General features: G+C 45.6%; 1 protein-coding gene across 2 annotated transcripts in view; it reads right to left on the bottom strand.

The window, feature by feature from the left end:
* Nucleotides 1-25,701, bottom strand: part of DPP8 (dipeptidyl peptidase 8) — a 43,890-nt gene continuing 18,189 nt past the window's right edge. For both annotated transcript variants that reach the window (XM_081965214.1, XM_081965215.1), the window contains exons 9-20: nucleotides 24,887-24,987; nucleotides 22,788-22,965; nucleotides 20,061-20,220; nucleotides 17,411-17,490; nucleotides 13,800-13,952; nucleotides 11,351-11,486; nucleotides 10,207-10,352; nucleotides 8,238-8,384; nucleotides 3,780-3,932; nucleotides 2,959-3,101; nucleotides 1,839-1,950; nucleotides 1-367 (exon numbers count right to left, since the gene is read on the bottom strand). In XM_081965214.1, coding sequence (XP_081821340.1) covers nucleotides 242-367; nucleotides 1,839-1,950; nucleotides 2,959-3,101; nucleotides 3,780-3,932; nucleotides 8,238-8,384; nucleotides 10,207-10,352; nucleotides 11,351-11,486; nucleotides 13,800-13,952; nucleotides 17,411-17,490; nucleotides 20,061-20,220; nucleotides 22,788-22,965; nucleotides 24,887-24,987 — 1,635 coding nt within the window. In that variant the 3' untranslated portion in view covers nucleotides 1-241. The remainder of the gene's footprint in view (nucleotides 368-1,838; nucleotides 1,951-2,958; nucleotides 3,102-3,779; nucleotides 3,933-8,237; nucleotides 8,385-10,206; nucleotides 10,353-11,350; nucleotides 11,487-13,799; nucleotides 13,953-17,410; nucleotides 17,491-20,060; nucleotides 20,221-22,787; nucleotides 22,966-24,886; nucleotides 24,988-25,701) is intronic.

Below are 25,701 nucleotides of genomic sequence, written 5' to 3'. Positions count from 1 at the left end.
GACTGTACAGCCATCCGTTTTATTATTTACATTTAAAATTATTCATTTGCCGTACAGTTATCTCCTGTATGGCAATGGGGGGAGGAGGGGATCTTGAAAAAGGAAGAGGATCATCAATCAAGCCGGGCAACGGGAATAGATTTCTCTCTCGGTTAGAAGCCGGCACCAGGAAGGAAGGCACCATTCAAGCACTCCTGTTTGGTTAAACCGCTGTGGACGAGAAGTCCTGGGGTTCAGGGGCTCAGGGCATCGCCTTCAGCGCGGCCATGCGCGATCCCAGGTTCTCCTGGAGGTAGTACAAGAGGTGAAGTTCGTAATGTTCTCCAGATTCAGGAACCCGGATACTGTGCCGCTCCTGCGGATAAATCTGGGGGAGGAAGGAAGAAAGCGAAAGAAATCCAGCTGTGACTGGGATGCAGAAGGCTGGGGTGCAATCCTCGGGATCTCTGGGGAGGAGGAGGGCGCCAGGTGTCCACTCTCGTACGAGCACCTCAAGAAAATCTAGGCTGTTTCTTTCCACCTAGAGCAGTGACGGCTAATCTTTTTGTCCCCGCACGCCAAAAGTGTGCACATGCACGCAACAGCACGCACTTGTGTGTCCACACCCATAATACAATGTGTGTGCGACATCACCCTGCGCGACATCCCACCGCGCATGTGACACCCCTACGACCCCCTCTGTTCCCAATGCGCATGCGTGCACGACCCCCCTCCTCTGCCCCATTTTGGCCCTAGCAGGCCTCCCTGATGCCTCCCGCGACCAAAAATTGGCTGCAGGGGTGTGTGTCGCACCTCCCCATGCTCCTCCCTGCACATGTGATCCTCCTCCCCTATGCATGCACATATGTCTCCCACATGCGCGGAAGACCTGAAAATCAGCTGGCCGACAGGAGGTATGCATACATGCACGGTGGAGCTGAGCTGGGCAACGGCTCGTGTGCCTGCAGAAAAGGCTCCGTGAGGTTCGCCCTCACAGACCTAGAGCTAAGAGAAGCCATGACCGAGGAACTCTGCAGATGGCTTCTGTTGTCTAGCACCTGAAGAGACAGGTAACCCCTGAGAGACACCGTAAGAGTGGTCATGTGACTGTGAGGAAGCAGCCATCAGGATTGGCTTGTAACTCCCTTGTTCCAGATGCCATATTTTTCAGAGTATAAGACGCACCAAGATTTTAAAGAGGCAAATTAAAAAAAAAAAGTTTTTGCACTCTGCAGACCTCCCCAAAATGGCCCATTTTTTGCGAAAACAGGCCTGTTTTTTGTCAAAAAAAGAGGGGGGGGCATGCATAGCCTTTAGGAGGCTTATAGAGTGTTCCTGGGGGCTGAGGAGGCAAAAATGAACAAAAAATGGCCCACTCCTAAAGGCTATGCATGGCCATTTTTGCAAAGGGGGCAGAGTTTCAAGAGGCAAAAAATGCTGCATTCAATGTATAAGACGCACCCAAATTTTCACCCTCTTTTTTGAGAGAAAAAGGTGTGTCATACTCTGAAAAATACGGTAGGTCGCAACTTCAAACGGATGCTAAGAAACAGTGGTAAATCAAGGACGGCCTGTATAATGCCTTCATTCATCCACAGTTCCTTTTCTAATTTCTCAGTTCTACAAGATTCTGGGGGTCTGAAAGAGCCGCAGACTGTTGAAGCCAGGAGGAAAGGGGTTGACCTGGCTGATTCCTTTTATCAGGGGTGGAAGAACAACATCTCCCTTGAGAGTTAGCCAGGAGCTCTCCATGGTCCTGATCCTGCCTCAGCCTTGCCCCCTCCATGCCACCCAGCCCGAACCAGACCCAACTGCATTATAACCCTTGCATCTTAGAGCTGTACACATTTCTCTGCTACCTGGAGGTCGTAGGGTTTCCCAGCCCTGACCAGGAAGCTCAGCAAAATACTAGTATGTGCAAAATGAACATTTTCATCCAGGAATCCATGCAGTAGCAATAATCGGTTGGGCCTGAAGAAACCGACAAAAAACAGGAAAAAATGTAATTAGAAGTAAAATCCAGTGGCTTCACAGAAATTAACTATTACCGTTAACGGTCTTATTTTCTTTTGACCCCCGAAATAAGCGCTTGGCCTTATTGAGGTGCAGGAGGCAGTGAGTGTGGTCACCTCATGGCTGCTGCTGTGATGCAATATTTTCAGGGGGGGCTTATTTTGGGGGGAGGGCTTAGTTTAGCGCATGTGCTCAAAAGCCCGATTGGGCTTATTATCCGGGAAGGTCTTATTTTCAGGGAAACAGGGTATATTTCCTGCAGATTTTTTCCCCACATCTAGGAATGCAGTATTTTATAAAATCACCTAATGACCCAAAGAACAAACAAAAATCAGTCAAAGAGAGCAACTGGGATGAAAAGCAAAAAGTTAAATCCAGCAACAATACTAGAACAGGTTTTCTTCCCAATAATTTCCTCGCTCAGAGCACCTAAATTTGTGCCTCAGCTTCTAAGACATACTCAGATTAATCATTTGTCAAAACTGTCACTGAAAAAAACCCCACCTTATTACAGGTAGTCCTCGACTTATGACAACTGAGCCCAACATTTATGTTGTTCAGTGAAACATTTGTTAAGTCAGCCTTGCCTCATTTTACGATCTTTCTTGCCTCAGTTGTTAGGCGAATCATTACAGTTGTTAAGTTAGCAACACCGTTGTTAAGTTCCTCTTTGTCAGACGGTCGCAAAAGTGGATCAGATGACTCTGGGACACTGCGACCGTCATAAGTATGAACCAGTTGCCAAGCATCTGAATTTTGATCCTGCGACCACGGGATTGCTGCAATGGCCATAAGTGTGAAAAAAGGGTCATAAGTCCCTTTTTTCAGTGCTGTTGTAACTTTGAACGGCCCCTAAATGAATCGTTGTAAGTTGGAGAGTACCTGTATTAGAGAGATGTACCGTATGTTTCTTTCTTTTATATACAAACATTATTTATTCTTTCTTTAAATGTCACATAGACTTACTGTGAAGGGAATTTCTCTGCCTGCATAGCTACGGAGCCCAAGCAGTAGCCCTGTTCGTTATTGTCCGGGTCTCCCATGTAACGCTCGGTGTAACCCGTGTCGTAGAAAAGCCACAACGTGACGGGAGCACCCGCCACCGCCACCTGCACAAAGAAAAGTCACGTTGGCTGCAAGCATTTGGAAGAATTGTCTCAACTAGATCAAAGCCTAACCCTACCCATTTGCTCTTCTCTTGCCCTCGGGTGCTTTGGAAAATAGGTTGACCCCCCTCTCCCCTCTTCTTTGTGGCAGCCCCTCAAATACTGGAATACCTCTCACGGGGATGCCTAAACTTTTTGTCCTTGCGTGCCAAAAGCCCATAATGCAATGCGCACACAACACATACCCACATCGTGTGGCCGGCCCCCTGCTCATGCACTCATGACTCCCCTGCACGACTCTTGTGACCCGCTTTGGGCCTAGGAGGCCTCCCTGAAGCTTCCTGGGACCAAAAATGGGCGTGGGGGGGCGTGACACACCTCCCCCGCATTCCCGCATATGCGCATGACTCCCCCGCCCCCCTCTGCATGTACCTGTGTCTTCCACATGCGTGGCAGAGACCTAAAAATCAGCTGGCCGGCGGGAGGCACGCACGCACGCAGGCATGGTGGGGCTGAGCTGGGGCGACGGCTTGCATGCCGGCAGAGGGGGCTTCATGTGCCACCTGTGGCACACTCACCATAGGTTTGCCATCGGGTCCTATCATGTCACCCCTGGGCCTTCTACACTTCCGCATCCCCCGTGCCCAGAGGAAGGGAATGGGCCGTGGCAAGGCAACCAACCTTGAAGATCTCTGGCCTCTGCAGCAAAGCCATCAGGGAAAGAAATCCACCGTAGGACCAACCGTGAATGCCAACTCGGTCTAAATCGATGAACTCGTATCGGGAAGCCAAATACTGCAAGCCCTCCACTTGGTCGCCAATTTCAATTTGTCCCTGTTGGAAGGAGAGAAAAAATAGGCGTGGGGGGAAAATATCACGTATATATCAAGTATGTAAATTAGGGAATCACAGAGTTAGAAGGGACCTTGGAGGTCTTCTAGTCCAACTCCCTGCTCAAACCGGAGACCCTATACTACTCTGGGCAAATAGCTGTCCTGGCTCTTCTTCAAAGCGCCCAGCGATGGAGCCTCAACAACATTTAAATATAGAATAGAATAACAGAGTTGGAAGGGACCTTGTAGGTCATCTAGTCCAACCCCCAAGCAGGAGACCCTACACCATTTCTGACAGATGGCAGTCCAGGCTCTTCCTTGAAAGCCTCCAGGGATGAAGCTCCCACAACTTCCGAAGGCAACTTCTGTTTCACTGGTTGATTGTTCTCACTGTCAGAAAATTCCTCCTTATTTCTAGGTTGAATCTCTCCTTGATCAGTTCCCATCCATTATTCCTTGTCTGGCCTTCGGGTGCCTTGGAAAAAAGCCTGACCCCCTCCTCTCTGTGGCAGCCCCTCAAATATTGGAAGACTGCTACTTCTGAAGGCAAGCCGTTCCACTGTTTAATTGTTCCCACTGTCAGGAAATTCCTCCTTAGTTCTAGGTAGCATCTCTCCTTCATAATTCAAACATTTATTGTCAGAGCACAACACGTGTACAACAAGATTGGCTGAGCTCCCTTTGTGCACAACACATAACCCAACACAATACAACTCACAGTGAAAGACAGAAAATCCCTAGCCTAGTGAGCCCTACTAACAAACACCCGGTCCTCCAAAATTGTGGTGGTTAACAACTAACAATGGCCACGGCTTTATGAAGAAAATCTGCATAAGATGTTCTACAGATGGTATCTTCCCCTAGCAGGGCTCTCCAAAATGTTTAAAAACTTGGCCCCAAATTGTTGGAAGTGCAAAAAAACACCAGGCACTTTTTATCACATGCGGTGGACATGCAATAAGGCAAAAACATGCTGGGAAATGATACGATCATGGCTGGGACAAATGGTGGGAGATCAAATTTTGTTCAAACCAGAACTTTTTCTCCTAGGCATAATACAGGAGGGGTATAAGAAAGATGCGCTTTATCTAAGATACATGTACTAATTACGGCACGTATAACTTATGTGCATATTGGAAAAAAGGAAATACACCACCAGAGTTCGATATACTTAGAAAAAATGATGGCCTGTGCGGAAGCAGATGGACTCGCCCTTGAACTAAAAAATAAAGGGGAATCGGAATATTTTGAAGTCTGGAACAGATTCTATTATTAGTATAAGACAAGGTGACAAGACTGAACAAACTGTAAATAATGTGATTGGATAGAAGGATAAATAATGTATTAATTAGGCTAACAGTTACTGGACGAGATTATTTTGTATATAATGTGATTGTATGGTTACTTTGACTTCGCGGTGCTGCACTGTTTTAAATGTAAAAACAATAAAAATATATTTTTTTAAAAAAATTGTAGCGGTTGAGGATTACATATATGGCAGAAGTGGACTTCTAACCTCTTGTTCCTTTTTGTCTTCACCAATGAGATTTGGCTGCTTACTTCAACGGCCTCTTGTGTGCTTTGAACATGGGTTTTTATCACCACTGGCAGGCAAAAAGGGAACAAGAACTAAATTCTGGGCTTTACTTGTTTTCTTCCCTGTGATGTAATCAGTCTGGCTGAAATTTATTACAGTATTTTGAAAAAGTGAAAGTATTCCAGGGCTACATTGGGTTCTTTCAGAATTGTATTACGAAGTCTACGCCCAGGAGAGGAATTCGTTCAATTCAACGTTATTATTCAAACAAGCAGCATTTGGGCTTTTCCTTACGCAAAAGGAAAGATGGAAAGATTGTATTGCTTGCTTCAAAGGGAGCAGAGATTCTTTGACAATCCCTTTTTTCAGTTCAATTCAAACCTTCATTGTCAGAGTACAACGTGTGTATAATGAGATTGGCTGAGCCTCCCTTCGTGCACAATCACCACCCCCTCCCCAACACAATACAACCCACCGTGAAAGACAAAAAACCCCTTGCCCACTGAATCCTACTAACAAACCCCCAGTCCCATTGCACCATTTGAATTTATTGCACGCCACGCCCGTCCTGCAAGTCAGTTGTACTATGTTGTTGTAGAGTTGTGTTTCATTCAGGAGTCTGACAAACTACGGATAAAAACTGTTCTTCAGCCTGTTTGTGCGGCTGCCTATGCTTCTATATCTCCTTCCCGATGGTAGGAGGATAAAGAAGGGCTGACCAGGGTGCGAGTCGTCCCTCAGGATTTTCCTCACTCTTCTAAGGCAACGAGCCCTAATAATGTCAGGGGACAGCCTACGATGTTTTGTGCTGTGCTCACATCTGAAAACTTCTTGTCCTGCATTCAGAACGAGGCCGGTGTCCTTACTCAAGTACAGAAAGGATACCGAAGCTGCTCTTTTCACATTCCCAGCTAAAAAGAACTTCCCTCTGGCTTGTAGGCTTAAGATACAGAAGGATCTTGACAAACTTGAACATTGGGCTCTATCTAATAAAATGAAATTCAATGGTGAAAAGAGTCAGGTTCTACATTTAGGCAACAAAAACGGAATGCACAGGTACAGTATAGGTGGTACCTTGCTCAATAGTAGTAACTGTGAAAGGGATCTTGGAGTCCTAGTGGATCACTGTTTAAATAGGAGCCAGCCGTGTGCAGCAGCTGCCAAAAAAGCCAACACAGTTCTAGGCTGCATCAACAGAGGGAGAGAATCAAGATCACGTGAAGGGTTAATATCACTTTATAATGCCTTGGTAAGGCCACACTTGGAATACTGCATTCAGTTCTGGTCGCCATGATGTAGAAACGATGTGGAGACTCTAGAAAGAGTGCAGAGAAGAGCAACAAAGAGGATTAGGGGACTGGAGGCTAAAACATATGAAGAACGGTTGCAGGAACTGGGTATGTTTAGCTTAAGAGAAAGAAGGACTAGGGGGGACATGATAGCAGTCTTCCAATATCTCAGGGGTTGCCACAAAGAAGAGGGAGTCAAGCTATTCTCCTAAGTACCAGAAGGCAGGACAAGAAGCAATGGGTGGAAACTAATCAAGGAGAGAAGCAACAGAACTGAGGAGAAATTTCCTGACAGTTAGAACAATTAATCAGTGGAACAGAAGTTGCCTCCAGAAGTTGTGAAGGCCCCAACCCTGGAAGTCTTTAAGAAGATGTTGGATAGCCATTTGTCTGAAGTGGTATAGGGTTTTCTGCCTAGGCAGGGGGTTGGACTAGAAGATCTCCAAGGTCCCTTCCAACTCTACTATTGTATTGCATTGTATTATTGAATTGTATGTTTATTCACTGTTATTCATGCTTACCGTCCCTTTTCAGGACTCTCCTCTCCCCCAACTGGGAATGAGAACAGAAAAACAAAGAATAGGTAGGACTTCAACTCCCAGAATTCCCCAGCCAGCATCTCAATGTTGCCAAGCCTGGTCCAGAGCAGGGGTCACCAACCTTTCGGACCTCAGGGACCACTACATTCATAATTTTAAATCCCGCGGACCACTAATATGATCTGCCTAATGACCAGCTGGGTCAGCGTGGATAGGTGGTCATGTGACTGGGTGGGTGTGGCCAACTTGATGTCACTCATGTCGAGGGGCGCCTCGCCAGCCTCTACTTGCCCCTCCCCTCCCACCACTCCTCGCCTGCCCGCCGGGCTCCTGAGGGCCCCAACAGGAAGCAGTTGTTGGAGCTAAGCAGCCACCAGGAGAAAGAGTTGGCAAAACAGCTCAGTTCAAATTGAATCTGACCGAGAAGGAGGCTCAGCAGAAGCACCTCACTAAGGACTAGGAGCATAGGCTTTCCAAGCAGAGGGAAGACTCCTGTGGGAGTGCAAGGCTAGGTACCGGTGCCTGGAGGCTCAGCGGGCTGAGATAGTCAGCCAGTTCCAGGCCATGATGCAGTCCCACTGGAACAAGGCCCTTTGGCTCTTGGCCATCAACAGCACTTCCCTCCAGCCTTCGTCCAAAGCCCCTCACCAGGAGGCTGAAGCAGACCCCAAGTCGGAATTTCTGCCCCCCTCTGCCCCACACAAAAAGACCATTTTTTCCATTCATTGCACGTACTAGTCCCAGGGGCCGTAATTTGAGGACCCCTGATTTAGTGCAATATAAAAAACACAAATAATTTTTCTGCGAACCACCAAAATTTTCTCACGGACCACCAGTTGGTGACTGCTGGTCCAGAGGAGACCCAAAATGAGAAAAAAGACCCATGAAAGGGCCGTTGGTCCTTTTCAGCACTTGCTACCTCCATTTGTGAGGCAATTTACCATCTTATATTTGAAGGCGCCTTCGAAGGCCAGGCCCCGGTGGCAGGAACCTCGGTTGTCCAGCACCACGACCACATAGCCCAGGGAAGCCAGTGTGTTCAGCCGGAAATATTTGACCCCTTTAAAGCGGTTGTTTACAAGCTGCACCTGGAAGGAGACATCAAAGCATCATCACCCTTGTGGTTGATGTTGTTCTTATTCATCAAGGGACAATAAAAGACACAAATAATCACATCTTGGGCTGGAATTCTTTGCACATTCAGATTCCAGCCAAGAACCTAGGAAACATTCAAATATTCGTGTAAATCATAACATGCTGAGTAAATCCACAGTTAATGCCCAAACTGAAAGTTTTTTTCCTTCCTTCATTTCACGAAGAAGAGGGTGTCAAGCTATTCTCCAAAGAACCTGAAGGCAGGAGAAGAAGTAATGGCTGGAAACTAATCAAGGAGTGGAACAACTTGCCTCCAGAAGTTGTGAATGCTCCAACACTGGATGTTTTCAAGAAGAGATTGGACAACCATTTGTCTGAAGTAGTGTAGGGTTTCCTGCTTAAGCAGGGGGTTGGACTAGAAGATCTCCAAGGTCCCTTCCAACTATGCTATGCTATGCTTTGTTCTGTCCCGTCCCATCGCATCCCATCCTATCCTATCGTGTTGTTATTTTGTAATTCTATTCTATTCTATTCTTAATTGTATTATTCTATTCTATTCTATTCTTAATTGTATTATTCTATTCTATTCTATTCTTAATTGTATTATTCTATTCTATTCTATCCTATATTCTGTTCTGTCCTGTCCCTTCCTATCCTATCCTATTTTTATTTTGTAATTCTATTCTGTTCTATTCTATTCTATTCTATTCTATTCTATTCCATTCCATTCCATATTCTGTTCTGTCTCGTCCCTTCCTATCCTATCCAATTATTATTTTGTTATTCTATTCTATTCTATTCTATTCTATTATTCTATTCTATTCTATTCTATTCCATATTCTGTTCTGTCTCGTCCCTTCCTATCCTATCCAATTATTATTTTGTTATTCTATTCTATTCTATTCTATTCTATTCTATTCTATTCTATTCTATTCTATTCTATTCTATTCTATTCCATATTCTGTTCTGTCTCGCCCCTTCCTATCCTATCCAATTATTATTTTGTTATTCTATTCTATTCTATCCTATCCTCTCCCATCCCATCCTATTCATTTATGTGAAAAATAAACCAAACACAGTTTTCCCCATCTATTTGTGCTCAGCTTGGCTTCTTTTGCTATCCTTCATCTCTGTCCAAAGTGGCACCTGTAAATTTAGTTGCAGAGAACTTAAGTAAATAAGAAGATGACCTCCGTCATCTTATCATAATTATGATTTCTGTCACAGGTAGTCTTGTAAGAGGTACAACTTTTTGTTTAGTGACCATGCGAAGTTACAGTGGCATTCAAATTTATGACCATTTTTCACACTTACAACCGTTGCAGCATCCCCATTGTCTCATGATCAAAATTTGGAGGCTTGGCAACTGGCATGTACTTACGACAGTTTCAGCATCCCAGGATCACGTGATCCCCTTTGGCGACCTTCTGACAAGCAAAGTCAACAGGGAAGCCAGATTCGCTTAGCAACTGCAATGGTTCATTTAACAACAGTGGCAAGGAAGGTCATAAAATGGGGCAAAACTCACTTAACAACTGTCCTGCTTAGCAACATAAATGTTGGGCTCAATTATGGTCGTAGGTCAAGGACTTCCTGTACTCTAGTGGGTTCCATTTGCCCTTTCAAGTGCAGTTCTCAATTCTAAAACACGGAATCATTTATGGGACATAAACATTTTCTGCAAATACAGACCATTTCTGCAATTCCCAAACTGAGCTCCTTCTGGGCACCAGCAATCAGATCTACTCAAATGCAGACTTTCATTGATTCCCTCCCACCCCAAAATGTAGCTGAAATACAAAAATGAAGACTCACCTGTGGGCCCCCATAGATGAAAAGCACCGTGGGGTATTTCTTCCCAGGTTGTAAATCATGGGGCTTGTACATCATCCCATAAAGCACAAACCCCGAGGAGCTCTCAAAAGAGAAGATTTCTGGTGGGATGTAATCTGGGAGAGATCCTGCAGAGAAACAGGAGAGAGAGCGAGAGAGAGGGAGGGAGGGAGGGAAGGGAGGGAAGGAGATATATATATTTTGAGTAGCTTTCTTGTTGGTGCAATATCCCAAACCTATCTGCAAGATGAGGCACCTGAATTAGGTCTCAAGGCCCATTTCTGCAGTTTCAAGAGATCCGGAATTGTTTTTCACTAAAAAATAAATTTCTTCTTTCCTATTTTTCCTTCCTTCCTTCTTTCCTTTCTCTCTTCCCTTTCCTTCCCACACTTCCTTTCCTTTCCTTTTCCCTTTCCTTTCCTTCCCCTTCCATTCCCTTTTTTTCAAGCACCCAGTTTCCCACAATAGAAGCCAGAATTTTCCTTCCTTCCTTCCTTCCTTCCTTCCTTCCTTCCTTCCTTCCTTCCTTCCTTCCTTCCTTCCTTCCTTCCTTCCTTCCTTTCTTCCACCCTCCCTTCCTCTCAATTATTTTACTCAGGGTTCCAAATAGCATCCAAAAGTAAATCAGAGTCCAAGGCAAAGTATTGCTCAAAGTTCCGATTTATTAAGAGAGCCATGTTGGCACATCTGGGAAAACCCGCATCCGAAAGCTTCCCGGTTTTCCCCACCCAGTTGAAAGTTCAAGATCCTGCCCCCATACCCACAAGTCCATCACATGGTCCAATCTCCCACTGCCATGCTGGCGGTTCCACCCATCCAGTTCCGCTCAGGTGCAGAGGTGCAAAGACAAAGGATGACCTTGGCTTTCTAGAAAGAATTTTGTTTTGGCTACATATCATCTAACTCCGTACAACCCCCCCCCCATTTTCCCACAATAGAAAATGCAAAGCAGAATAATAGAAAGTGTGGCAGGCCCAAAAGACCCAAGAGAAAAGATGGCTGCAGGCCTGACACTCTCCCTCCCTCATAAAACCAGAATGCCTCTGAGCATTGCAAGCCCCACAGCACCCTGAGCATTCCCTCCTAGTTCAGAAACATGCCCAGCCTCCAAGAGAAAATCGCTTACCTGAAGAATGCAAAATGGTGGCCCAGAATTCCTTGCCCCTTTGACCAATTCCCTCTTCCACTCCAGTCAGCTTGTAGAGGGAGACTTGGTGGGGGCATTTCTGGTTACTGAATTTACATATCACCATGTCGCAGTCCTGCAAAGAGAAACAGAAATCATACCAGACCCCTAAACCAATGTTGGCTTGTATTCCAGTTCCTTCTTCACTTTTCCTCAAGGACAAGGCCAACTCTGCTACAGCTGGACCGCCATTTCTTCGTGACAGAGCAAATCTCCGATATTGGAGCATTGGAGATTTGCTCTATCATGAAGGACAGGGTTTCTCAACCGTAGCAACTTGAAGATGCCTTGACTTCAACTCCCAGAATTCCCCAGCCAGCATGGACATGTGTTAAGACTCAGCCAACTCTCTAGAAAAGGCTCCCAAAAGCTGGGAAAGGTGGAAGGGAAGAAAAGAAGAGAATGACGAGCAGCAGAGTGGAGAGTCTCAGATTGTAAGGGTTTCTGACTCCCAGAAAGCTGGCTGGAGAATTCTGGGAGTTGAAGTCCAAACATTTTCAAATTGCCCAGGCTAAGAAACACTGGCTTAGATGTCCCGCCACTGGCTTCAAAAGAAAGAAATTCCAGTTCCCAACGCAAATAGAGATGCCGGCAAATTGGGGAAAGTTGTTAAAGACCAAATCTAACTTTCTGCAAAGCTATCATGCAAACCAATGTTTCCTGCATCGGATGAGGAGAGCACATCTTTCTCCTTCTGTCCTGGCTACTTTTTACAGAGGCACGACTGAGAACGTTTTAACAAACTGCATCCCTATTTGGTTTGGTGGTCGCAGTGCCTCAGATAGAAAGTCCCTACAGAGAGTGGTGAGGACAGCCGAGAAGATTATAGGAAGCTTGCTCCCTGTTATACAAGATGCTGCTTATAAGCTCTATGTGCTTAGAGCTCGAAGCATTGTTAGACACCCTACATAGCTATTTCACAGTCTGTTTCTGTTGTTCTCCTCTGGGAGAAGGTTTTGAAGGATTTCTAGCAGGATTATTAGATTTTGCTTATTTCCACAAAGTGGGATATATCAATCCAACTCCAGACTGAATCTGAACATCATGCTCCGGTATCTGACCTGGCACACCAAACACCGTAGACTCACAATAGCTAAGTTCACACATTTGACTAAGCTAAAAGAATATCTTTGTCTCTTCTACAGGTAGTCCTCGATTTACGACCACAATTGAGTCCATCTTTTGTGTTGCTAAGCAAGGCAGTTGTTAGGTGAATTCTGCCCCATTTTATGACCTTTTGTGCCAAAGTTGTTAAGCGAATCACTGTAGCTGTTGAGCTAGTAACACGGTTGTTAAGTGAATTTGGCTCCCTCATTGACTTTGCTCATTAGAAGGCCCCAATAGGGGATCATCCAAAGGTTGCAGTGTCCCAGGACTCTGCAACCGTCATAAAGTACATTCCAGTTGCCAAGAGTCTGAATTCTGACCATGTGACCACAAGGCTGCTACAATGGTTGTAAGTGTGAAAAATGGCCATAAATTACTTTTTTCAATGCTGTTGTCTTCAAATGGTCACTAAATGAGTCGAAGACTACCTGTATCAAATTTATGGTCAGGATAGGACCTTCTCAAGAAGATAACCAGGTTCCCTTGTAGATTGGCCCTTTTCATCATGGCATGATAGATTAGATAGATTAGTTTAGAAGCCCTAGAGCCCACTGTAGTAACAGCATTGCCAAAAAAGGCATTAGGAGTTATTAACCTAATTTTGCGAAGCTTCTTCTCCAGTAACGTTGTACTGCAAATTAGGGCATACAAAACCTTTGCCCGACCAATCCTCGGATACAGCTCATCTGCCTGGAATCCACACTGTCTATCGGACATTAATACAATCAAGCGAGTCCAGAGGTATTTCATGAGAAGAGTCCTCCACTCCTCTGCTCACAATAGAATTCCCTATGCCACCAGGCTTGAAAATTTGGGCTTGGACAATCTGGAACTGTGCCACCTGCGGTATGATCTAAGCATAGTACACAAAATTGTCTGCTATGTCGTCTTACCTGTCAACGATTTTGTCAGCTTCAACTGCAATAATATACGGGCAAACAATCGATACAAACTCAAAGTAAACCACTCCAAACTTGATTGCAGAAAATATGACTTCAGCAACAGAGAGGTCAACACCTGGAATGCTCTACCCGACTGTTGTTACAGTCTCAACTCCTCACAGCTTCAACCTTAAACTGTCTACTGTGGACCTCACCCCGTTCCTAAGAGGTCCGTAAAGGAGGCCTGCATAAGCGCACCAGTGTGCCTACCGTCCCTGTCCTACTGTCCCTATTTATTTGTATTCATTTCTTTCGTTCATGTCCATGTTTACATTTATACCTGCTATCTTGTACATGCTTGACCAACTAATAAATACAAATACAAATACAGAATAGTGTACCTGACTAACATAGGAAGCATGTGAGAAACCATGTTCGGTCAGCTGCTGAATTTCTCCAGGGTTCTCATAGCTAACGACGTATAAGTGGTGTTCCAAGGGAGAATCTCTTGTACCTTCAAAATATACCAGTTTGTTAACTTCATCCACCCGGATCTGATTAAAAAAGCAAAAGCACAAAACAGACGTGAGCCACTTTTCTACCATCAAGGATACCCACGAAGCCACATCAGTTGTAGCTTTACTGCCTGACCAGGAAGTGAAGGCAGAATTACCTTGTGCTAGAATGTCCTCCGCATGACTCTCTGAAGCCATTTTTCTCTGAAATGGCATAGAGTCCCCTGCTTGAGCAGGGGGTTGGACTAGATGACCTATTAAAACGCTGTTTGGAAATTAGCATCCTTGAGTTCAGCTGTAGGGTGATGGATGGATGGATTGATTGAAGGAGGGAGGGAGGGAAGGAAGGAAGGAAGGAAGGAAGGAAGGAAGGAAGGAAGGAAGGGGAGGAATGGGGAAGGAAGGAATAGGGAAGGAAGGAGGGGAAAGGGAAAAGAAGGAAGGAAGGCAAGAGGGGAGGAAGGGGGAAGGAAGGAAGGAAGGAAGGGGAGGAATGGGGAAGGAAGGAAGAGGAGGAATGGGGAAGGAAGGAAGGAAGGGGGGGGAATGGGGAAGGAAGGGGAGGAATGGGGAAGGAAGGAATTGGGGAGGAATGGGGAAGGAAGGAATGGGGAAGGAAGGAGAGGAAGGGGAAAAGAAGGAAGGAAGGAAAGAGGGGAGGAATGGGGAAGGAAGGAAGGAAGGAAGGAAGGAAGGAAGGAAGGAAGGAAGGAAGGAATGGGAGGAATGGGGAAGGAAGGAAGGAAGGAAGGAATGGGAGGAATGGGGAAGGAAGGGAGGAAGGGAAGGAAGGAATAACAGAGTTAGAAGGGACTTTGGAGGTCTTCTAGTCCACCTTTCCTCCTCAAACAGGAGATCCCATACCCGTGATGGCGAACCTATGGCACATGTGCCCGAAGTGGCACAAAGAGCCATGATGCCTGGCACATGCTGTGTCTCCCATTCCTCTTCTGGGTTTCGGCGTGCATGAGCCCACGACAATCTGCTGATTTTTGTGCGAGCGGCATTGCCGGAAACCGAAAGAGCTGGTCTTCCATTTTCCAGCGTGAGCATGCGCAGCACGTAGCTGATCTACGCATGTGTGGCTGTAACCGGAAGAGTTGCTGGCCAGCGCGCAGGTGTGCACTGGAAACCAAAAGTTCATTTTCCGGTGTGTGCATGCCCCCTGGGCAGCTCCTCTTCCGGGCTGTGGCCCTGACGAGGGAGCGTGTGCGAAGTGCTCCCTTTTTGGCACTTGGTGCCGAAAAGCTTCGCCATCACTGCCCTCTACCACTCCAGACAAGTGATTGCTCAGTCTCTTCTTAAAACCTCTGAAGGCAAGTTGCTTCATTGGTTAATTGTTCTGTCAGGAAACAGATTTCTCCTTAGTTGCTTCCCTCCTTGATTAGTTTCTCTCCATTGCTTCTTCTCCTGCCCTCAGGTGCTTTGGGGGAAAAAAGACCTCCAAGGTCTCTTCCAACTCTGTGAATCTGTTAAGTCAGAGCCATGACAACATATTTAACAACCAGAATCGAACACCAAAACTCATCATTAAAAATGAACTAAGCCCCTTGTACAAATGATGCTACTACGAGGTTTGTGAGTGAGCTGGTGGGGGCCCGTGAACACAGCTAGGTGAGAGAATGGACTGGACTGATTAAATTCACCATGCCTGTTGCATGGTGAATTCACCATCCACGTTGCCCCATCTTTACCACAACAAACCAGTTGGAGCAGTGGTGGGATCCAAATGCTTTTACTACCGGTTCTGTGGCTTGCTGGGCGTGGCAGGGCAAGGATACTGTAAAATCCCCATTCCCCACCCCACCCCACTAACCTGCTTTCCAGCTCCGTCCTCCTGTGCAGGGCAACAGGAGAAGCCCCAGCCGATCAGCTGGGACTCGGGAGGCAGCAAAGAGATGGGGGAAGGGCCAGTCAGAGGTGGTATTTGCCGGTTCTTCGAACTACTCAAAATTTCCATTATCAGTTTGCCAGAACCGGTCAGAACTGGCTGAATGCCACCTCTGAGTAGGAGGATTGGCAGAGCCAAGGAGAAGGGTAAAAAGAGGGATCAGCCTAGCCACAAACGAATTAAATCCAGCCCTCCCTGGTTTGCCAGTCAATCTTACCTAGCTCTACCCAGAAGCTGAGAATTGCAATAAAGTTTAGCAATAGATCAGTTAAATTGCTCCGCCTTCAGAAAAGAGACAGGCCCTCACACAGGAAACGAAGAGGGGAATTGTTGCTATACAGGAAGTCCTCACTGAATGACCGCCATTGAGCCAGGAATTTGGGTTTTGCGCCTGGCAAAAACCAGACATTTTATAATCTAACAACCAGGTGGCTATGGGACACGCAAAATGCCACAATAATCTCATGCAAACCAGAGGTGGGGTGCTCCCGGTTCAGCTGTGGAATTCAGGCCTGGGTCACAGAACCGGCAGCGACCCAGGCCTGCCACGCCCCTGAACCGGTTCCCTCGCCGCCACTGGGCTGCCGCCATTTTGGTTTTTACTGACTACGTGTGCGCAGTTCACTGTAAATTGTTCTGCGCATACACGAAGCTCAATTTTCATTAAACAGAGCAAGTGCGGGGGTTGCCCGTACGGGGGTTACAAACCAGTAGTAAAATTGGCAGCAACCCACCCCCGATGCAAACGATGAAGGGTTTAAAAGCCTGTTTGATTGTTATCAATTTGAAGAAAAGGGAGACCAAACAGCTTACATTTGAGCCGTGTCGGCCATGCACTTCCCATTCTTCACTTTCTAAAATACTGTTGATTACATTTGAAAACAAGAGAAGAAAAAGATCTATTCCATGAGGATAAACGCGAGATATGAATTTTCTCCCTTTAGAGCAGTGTTTCTCAACCTTGATGACTTTAAGTCCTGTGGACTTCAACTCCCAGAATCCCCCAGCCAGCACAGCTGGCTGGGGAATTCTGGGAGTTGAAGCCACATGACTTAAAGTCGCCAAGGTTGAGAAACACTGCTTTAGGGTTTAAAAAAAATATTGAAATAATTTAGAGGACATAACTCCTCCTTCCTCCGGCCAAGTGTGAGATTACTTGGATTATGGAGAGGATTCTCTTAATATGAATTACAATAAAAATTAATGAGTTAACAGAAGCATATATTATTCCCCACAACAAAGAGAAGCAGAGATGGTCAAATTGGTTCTTTTATCCAAAGAAGAGAAGATATCTAACTTTGTTTCTATTTTGAAATTGCTTCTCAATGTGCTTGCAATGAAAAAAAAATGAAACTTTGCTTTTGCTGATTAGATAGATTTATTGTTAAAGAAATGACTTGTACATACTGTTGTGTAAAAGTAAAAAGTTGCGGTTGTAATGTGATCTTCTACTGTGCTAAAGAGAGTCGGAAGTCGGTGCCTTTCTCTTTCCGTCTTTACCCCAGTTTTCTCTTACTTTTTTTGAATTTCTCTTCGTATTTTGATAAACCAACAAAAAGTTTCAAAAGTTTGTCAACTGAAGAAAAGGGAGACAAAACCAGCTTACGTTTGAGCCGTGTCGGCCAAGCACTTCCCATTCTCCGCTGGTGAGAGGCAGCTCTTCTTTGACATGACATAAGAAGTCGCCTACAAGGAGATCAAAGTTACGGGAGTCCGTCGTTTCTCTTCCCCAGCTCAACCAAGCAACATCATTTCTGAACGTAGAAGAGGCACGCAAGAAACTGGAACGCCATGCAAATGTCTATGGAGATTCTCAGTCATCCAGGTCATGGTTGCGCCACAGGTGCATTTTCAAGAGGCAAATGGACTTTCTGTTTTTTCTTTGAAGACAATTCGCTTCTCACCCAAGAAGCTTCTTCCGTTCTGACTGGATGGTGAGGAAGGAAGGATTTACATTCCTTGTGGTCATCTGGTTGTTAGCACTCTTTCAAAAGTATGGAAGAAGGAACCTAAACTGCTAATATGCATGTAATAATGATATTTTGATATATACAAAATAAGAGAGAGATGTAAGATCCCGGGGAAGCACCACCTTCCGTATGATGTAGCTGTCAAATTTTTTTTCCATACCTATGTACCCTTTTCCCCAAAATATTTGTAAAAACCAATAAAACTTAAAAAAAAGTATGGAGGAAGGGTCAAGGAGGCCATCTAAATTAAGACTGAACAGCCCTCTCTCAACAGTGGGGGAGAGATACGACATCATCTATCTCCAATCTACAATTTAGTCCTTTCAGCAGTTCCAAGAAGGCTCCACACCCATTTGCCCCACTCAGGTGACCCTGAGGACAAAGGTAAATCTCCAGGTGACCTCAACGACTCTCTAAAATGATGCAAATGACCAGCCGTCTGCAAGGAGTATAAATCCTTCCATTCCCCACTAACCTGTCAGGGCTGAAGAAGCTTCTTGGATGAGAAGCGAAAGAAAAACAAGAAAGTCCAGTTGCTTCCTGAAAAAAGCACCTTTGGGACAACCGCGACCTGGATGGCTGAGAATCTCCGCAGACTTTTAGCTATGCACTTTGGGATGGACATCCTTCGAATGGTGCGGGAGTATGAACGGATTTCCAGAGAAAAATTGCAGACTACAGGAACCATTTGCACTTCAGTTTGAGATGCAGACGCAACACAGACTCATCCCTAACACCCTGCACCTGTTTTTAACAGGAAAGGGACCCAGGGCAGAAAACATCCTGCAGCCAAGAAGTTTCCACATCTGTTTGTACTACTCAAGTGACCTCGAAGACACAGACAAATTTCTAAGTGGCCTCAACGATTCTCCAAAAGGATGCAAATGACCAGCTGTCTGCAAGGAGTATAAATCCTTCCATTCCCCACCATCCAGTCATAGCTGAAGAAGCTTCTTGGATGAGAAGTGAAGCGTCTTCCAAGAAAAACCACAAAGTCCACTTGTTTCTTGAAAACAAGCATCTTTGGGAACACCGTGCAAGTTACCATATTTTTCAGAGTATAAGACGCACTGGAGTATAAGACGCACCAAGGTTTTGAAGAGGCAATTTTTTAAAAATGTAAGTAGGTAGGTAGAGGGATAGAGAGGGAGAGAAAGAGAGAAATACAGTAGATAGGTAGGGAGAGAGAGAGAGAGAGAGAGAGAAAGAGAGAGAGAGTAGGTAGGTAGGTAGGTAGGTTGGTAGATAGATAGATAGACAGACAGATAGATAGAGATAGATAGAGATAGATAGATAGATAGATAGATAGATAGATAGATAGATAGATAGATGATAGATAGATAGATAGATAGATAGATAGATAGATAGATAGATAGATAGATAGAAATATAGTAGGCAGGTAGGGAGAGAGAGAGTAGGTAGATAGGTAGATGTTTCCAGGTGTATTTATCCATGTGCTGGAGAAGGAAATAGCTGACAATCTGCAGCACCTAAGACTTTGTTTCTGCTGGCACAGCACTTGATCAATGTAATTCTCATCAATCAGTTAAAGAGCTATCCAAAAGGGGGGGGGGGAGTTTTTTCATTCTGCAAACCTCCCCAAAACGGCTCATTTTTCGTGAAAACGGGCCAGCTTTTTGTTAAAAAAATAGCATGCATAGTCTTATGGAGACTTATAGAGTGCTGCTGGGGACTGGGGGGGGGGGCACAAAAACCGGCCTGTTTATTGCTCATTTCTGCCCTTCTCAGCCCCCCGGAGCTCTCTGAAAGCCTCTTAAAGGCTCTGCTTGTCCATTTTGTGGGGGGAGGCTTCGGGAGGCAAAAAAATGCTGTATTCGATATATAAGACGCACACAGATTTTCAGCCTCTTTTCTGAGGCAAAAAGGTGCGTCTTATACTCCGAAAAATACAGTACTTCTTATGCCAATAAAAGATTTGGCAGTTAGCCAGAGAGGGCATGGAAGGAAATTGTTCCACCTTCAGAAAAGAGACAGGCCTCCACTTTACAACTGTATAGTCTTGCTGCCTTACAGGTAGTCCTCAATTAACAACCGCCATTGAGCCCAGAATTTTGGTTAATTTTGAAAACTTTTTGGAAAGTTATTGCAGCTGTTAAGCGGGTCACCACATGACGTGACTCACTTTTTTCAGTGCCGCTGTAACTTTAAGCGGTCAGTAAACAAATGGCTGTAAGTCGAGGACTATCTGTATTGTATGTGAGACCTTCTGCCTGCACACCTAACTTCTTCCGTTTATTAAGACACAGAAGCAAAATGGGGGGTTACTTGGAGTTGGAAGTCCCCCCGAGGATCGTCTGTATTTGCTCTCTTTCAAAACGGTGGAGATTTTGTATAGATGTCGGAATCCTGTTTTGCACTCGGAGGCGAAGACGAATTCTATCACATCCTCGTGAGTTTGGGGAAAAACATGGAAGATATCATGGATCTGCGGAAATAAGGAAGAGCGGCAGGTCAAGACGAAGACTAGGAAAATTGGGAGGGTGAGTTCAAACTGGTAAAGGAAATCAGCTTTATAGAATACAATGGAATGGAAGGGAAGGGAAGGGAAGAGAAGAGAATTAGAATAGGAATAGAATAGAATTAGAATTAGAATGAAATGGAATGGAATAGAATTAGAATTAGAATGGAATAGAATAGAATTAGAATGGAATGGAATAGAATTAGAATAGAATAAGGAATAGAATAGAATTAGAATAGAATTAGAATAGAATTAGAATAGAATTAGAATGGAATGGAATAGAATAGAAAATATAGGGAATGGAATGGAATGGAAAAAATAGAATAAAATAGAATAAGAATAGAATAAGGAACAGAATAGAATTAGAACAGAACAGAACAGAACAGAATAGAATTCTTTATTGGCCAAGTGTGATTGGACACACAAGGAATTTGGCTTTGGTGCATATGGTCTCAGTGTACATAAAAAGGAAAAAAATACATTTGTCAAGAATCATAAGATACTTTGTGATAGACATAGAATACTAAATAAGCAATCAAATCATACTAGGAAACTAAATAAAACAACATAAATCGTAAAGATACAAGCAAGAAGGTTATAGGCTATCTTTACGATTTATATTGTTTTATTTAGTTTCCTAATATGATTTTATTGGTAAACTGGTAAAGGAAATCCCCTTAAAAGAATAGAATAGACTTTATTGACCAACTGTGAATGGACACACAAGGAATCTGTCTTTGGTGCATATGCTCTCAGTGTACATTTTTTTAAAAATGCATTCGTCAAGAATCATAAGATACATCACTTTGTGATAGACACAGAATACTTAAATAAGCAATCAAATCATACTAGGAAACTAAATAAAACAATATAAATCGTAAAGATATCTTTACGATTTATATTGTTTTATTTCGTTTCCTAGTATGATTTGATTGGTAAAGGAAATATCCTTTAACTGTAGTTGTCACTGTCTCCTGGTGATTGGCCCAAAGCCACCCTGCTGGCTTTCATGCCTAACACGGGATTAGAACTCACCATTTCCTGATGATTGGGCCAAAGTCACCCAACTGGCTTTCATCCCTAAAGTGGGACTAGAACTCACAATCTCCCAGTTTTTAGCCTGGTACTTTCACCACTAAACCAAAGTAGCTCTCTCTACATGAATTGACTAACAATGTAGACTTTCAAAAGTCCCTTTGATTTCTGTCAATGCCACATTCATGAGCCACGGTGGTACAGTGGTTAGAGTGCAGTACTGCAGGCTACTTCTGCTGATTGCAATTTGGCAGTTCGAATCTCACCAGGTTCAAGGTTGACTCAGCCTTCCAAGGTGGGTAAAACCAGATTTTTTGGGGCAAGAGGCTGACTCTGCAAACCTCTTAGAGAGGGCTGTAAAACACTATGAAGCGGTATATAAGTCTAAGTCTATTGCTATTGCTATTCAGCTCCTTGCCTCTGCCTAAGCCAGCGGTTCTCAAATAGTGGGGCGCGCCCCCCTGGGGGGGCGCGAGGCTCCGTAAAGGGGGGCGCGAAGGCTCCCTTTCCATCTGGGTGCAACGGCGGCGAAGGCGTGGGCGAGGCATAATATATCCCGCCTGGAAGTGGCAGCACTTCGGACTGTGGATTTTCATTGGAGCCGCGGGCTGGAGCTGTGCAAGAAGCCTGCTCGGGCGGGGGTGGGAGGGAGGGAAGCATGGGACCGCCCATCTTCGCCACCGCGTAGCTCGCCTCCCCGCCAGCAGCTCTACCGCCAGCATTCCGTCTGGAAGCGGAAGCGCAACAGCCGCAGTTGGGGAAGGGACAAAGGGGCGGCGGTCGCCCGATCTTGCCACCGCCACCCCTTCGCCCCTGGTAACGGCGACTGTTGTGCTGCTGCTTCCAGCTGGGATGCTAGAGGAGCTGCTGGCAGAGAGGGAGGGAAGAAGGGCAGAAGGGAGGTGGAAGGAAGGAAAGAAAAGCAGACACGCCGGAGGGAAAGAGGAAAGAAGGCAAGCAGGGAGGAAGGAGGCAGAAGGAAGGAGGGAAGAATGGAACTGGAAGGGAGGCAGGGAAGGAGGGAGGGAGAAAGGAAGGATAGGAGGATAGGGAAAGAGGAAAGAAGGCAGGCAGGCAGAAGGGAGGGAGGCGCAAGGAAGGAAGAAAGCATAGATAAGCAGGAGGGAAAGAAGGCAGGCAGGCAGGAGGAAAGAGGAAGGAGGGAACTGGAAGGGAGGCAGGGAAGGAGGGAGGGAGAAAGGAAGGATAGGAGGGTAGGGAAAGAGGAAAGAAGGCAGGCAGGCAGAAGGGAGGGAGGTGCAAGGAAGGAAGAAAGCATAGATAAGCAGGAGGGAAAGAAGGCAGGCAGGCAGGGGGAAAGAGGAAGGAGGGAACTGGAAGGGAGGCAGGAAGGAAGGGAAGGAGGAAGGGAGGGTGGAAGGAAGGATAGACAAGTAAGAGGGAAAGAGGAAAGAAAGCATGTGACTACGGTGGGAGACGAGGAAAGACATGTGTGCTATAAACTTCAGCAGGCCTCCCCTGAAGGAATACATCCTTACGTTTATCCAGATATCTGTTGTTTCTTCATAAACGATCAAGGGGGTAATGGAGTCAGGCACGGCATCGATTAATTTCTGTCTTTCCATAGCATCCTCTTCCACGGGGATAAATAAGGCTGGGGGAAGCAAAGCAATCTGCAGCCGAGTTTGAGAACGATCGAGCAGGATGGCCCAGGCGCTAAGCAGAAAAGAGGGCGAATCAGAAATCCAGAAGGGACTACCACCATTAAAATATTATTTGATGTTTTACCCAGGGGTGAAATCCAGCAGGTTCTGACAGGTTCTGGAGAACTGATAGCGGAAATTTTGAGTAGTTCGGAGAACTGGCAAATGCCATCTTTGGCTGGCCCCAGAGTGGGGAGGGAATGGGGACTTTGCAGTAACCTTCCCCTGGAGTGGGAAGGGAATAAAGATTTTGCAGTATCCTTCTCCTGGAGTGGGGAGGGAATGGGGATTTTACAGTATCCTTCTCCCTGGAGTGGGGAGGGAATGGAGATTTTGCAGTATCCTTCCCCTGGAGTGGGGAGGGAATGGAGATTTTGCAGTATCCTTCCCCTGGAGTGGGGAGGGAATAGAGATTTTGCAGTATCCTTCCCCTGGAGTGGGAAGGGAATAAAGATTTTGCAGTATCCTTCTCCTGGAGTGGGGAGGGAATGGAGATTTTCCAGTATTCTTCCCCTGGAGTGGGGAGGGAATGGAGATTTTGCAGTATCCTTCCCCTGGAGTGGGGAGGGAATGGAGATTTTGCAGTATCCTTCCCCTGGAGTGGGGAGGGAATAGAGATTTTGCAGTATCCTTCCCCTGGAGTGGGAAGGGAATAAAGATTTTCTAGTATCCTTCCCCTGGAGTGGGGAGGGAATGGAGATTTTGCAGTATCCTTCCCCTGGAGTGGGGAGGGAATGGGGATTTTGCAGTATTCTTCCCTTGGAGTGGGGAGGGAATGGAGATTTTGCAGTATCCTTCCCCTGGAGTGGGAAGGGAATAAAGATTTTGCAGTATCCTTCCCCTGGAGTGGGGAGGGAATGGAAATTTTCTAGTATCCTTCCCCTGGAGTGGGGAGGGAATGGAGATTTTGCAGTATCCTTCCCCTGGAGTGGGGAGGGAATGGGGATTTTGCAGTATTCTTCCCTTGGAGTGGGAAGGGAATAAAGATTTTGCAGTATCCTTCCCCTGGAGTGGGGAGGGAATGGAAATTTTCTAGTATCCTTCCCCTGGAGTGGGGAGGGAATGGAGATTTTGCAGTATCCTTCCCCTGGAGTGGGGAGGGAATGGGGATTTTGCAGTATTCTTCCCTTGGAGTGGGGAGGGAATGGAGATTTTGCAGTATCTTTCCCCTGGAGTGGGGAGGGAATGGGGATTTTGCAGTATCCTTCCCTTAGAGTGGGGAGGGAATGGAGATTTTGCAGTATCTTTCCCCTGGAGTGGGGAGGGAATGGAGATTTTGCAGTATCCTTCCCCTGGAGTGGGAAGGGAATAAAGATTTTGCAGTATCCTTCCCCTGGAGTGGGGAGGGAATGGAAATTTTCTAGTATCCTTCCCCTGGAGTGGGGAGGGAATGGAGATTTTGCAGTATCCTTCCCCTGGAGTGGGGAGGGAATGGGGATTTTGCAGTATTCTTCCCTTGGAGTGGGGAGGGAATGGAGATTTTGCAGTATCCTTCCCCTGGAGTGGGAAGGGAATAAAGATTTTGCAGTATCCTTCCCCTGGAGTGGGGAGGGAATGGAAATTTTCTAGTATCCTTCCCCTGGAGTGGGAAGGGAATGGGGATTTTGCAGTATCCTTCCCCTGCCATGCCCACCAAGCCACGCCACGCCCACCAAGCCACGCCCACAGAACCGACAGTTAAAAAAAATGAATTTCACCACTGGTTTTATCTCCTGGAGCTGAAATGATGGACAGGAAATTCCTGAAGTTGTGGGGCTTCAATGACTGGAGGTATTCAAGAAGAGACTGGTCTGGTCTGAGGATTCTTGCACTGGGTATAAGGATGGACTAGAAGACCTCTAGGCTCCTTTCCATCCCCAGGATGCTCTGAACCACCAGGGCTCAGAACAGGCCAGTCCAAAGGTGAGCAAACGGAGGAAATATAAAATACGCACTATTTCCCCTCTCGTGTCCATCCTGCCCTGGCGATATATTCCACTCCGTCGAATAAGATTTCAAAGGGTTGGACCAGTTCTTTGTCAACAGCACCCAAAATCTTCAGGGAAGAGGGGAAAACATCAATTAGAAAAAATTACTAATACCTTTCTCCAAAATATATTAAGAGGCATGGATGAAAAACAAATAAAAAACAAATTCTGGATAAATAACAGAACTTGGTCATAATCTCTTTCCAGGAAGCTTCACAGGTTTCATAGTTTGTAACTTGCTCTTAACTGGCTCCCATTATGTTGTTTTGAATCTTTAGGGCAGGAACGGTCTGTAGCAAAGCCCATTAATCCTACTTTTCTGCTTTCCTTGGAGTTTCCTCAGCCATACATAGTGGCACAATCTGCTATTTTCAAACAGGAAACGTAGAAAACCTTGAGTGTTTAAAACCCTAAATTTGATATAATGCTAAGAACCACTTAGAGGGAAGGGAGAAAGAGAAGAGGAGGGAAGGGAAGAAGAAAGAACGAAAGGGAAGGAGAAAGAAGGGAAGGGAAGAAAAAAGAAGGGAAGGAGAAAAAATGGAAGGGAAGGAGAAAAAAGGGAAGGGAAGGAGAAAGAAGGGAAGGGAAGGAGGAAGATAGAGAAGGGAAGGAGGAAGAAGGGAAGGAGGAAGGAAAGGGCAGAAAAAAGAAGGGAAGGAAAAAGAAGGAAAGGAGAAAGAAGGACAGGGAAGTTCTTGTCTTACATGCAGATGCAATGACCTTCTATAACACATGGGTTTCAAACTCGGCAACCTGACATTTTTGGACTTCAACTCCCA

The sequence above is a fragment of the Natrix helvetica genome, assembly GCF_964273705.1.
Source record: "Natrix helvetica genome assembly, chromosome: 12".
NCBI classification, from domain to species: domain Eukaryota; kingdom Metazoa; phylum Chordata; class Lepidosauria; order Squamata; family Natricidae; genus Natrix; species Natrix helvetica.
The sequence above is the reverse complement of the archived record's forward strand: the minus strand, read 5'-3'. Positions and strand labels throughout refer to the sequence as shown.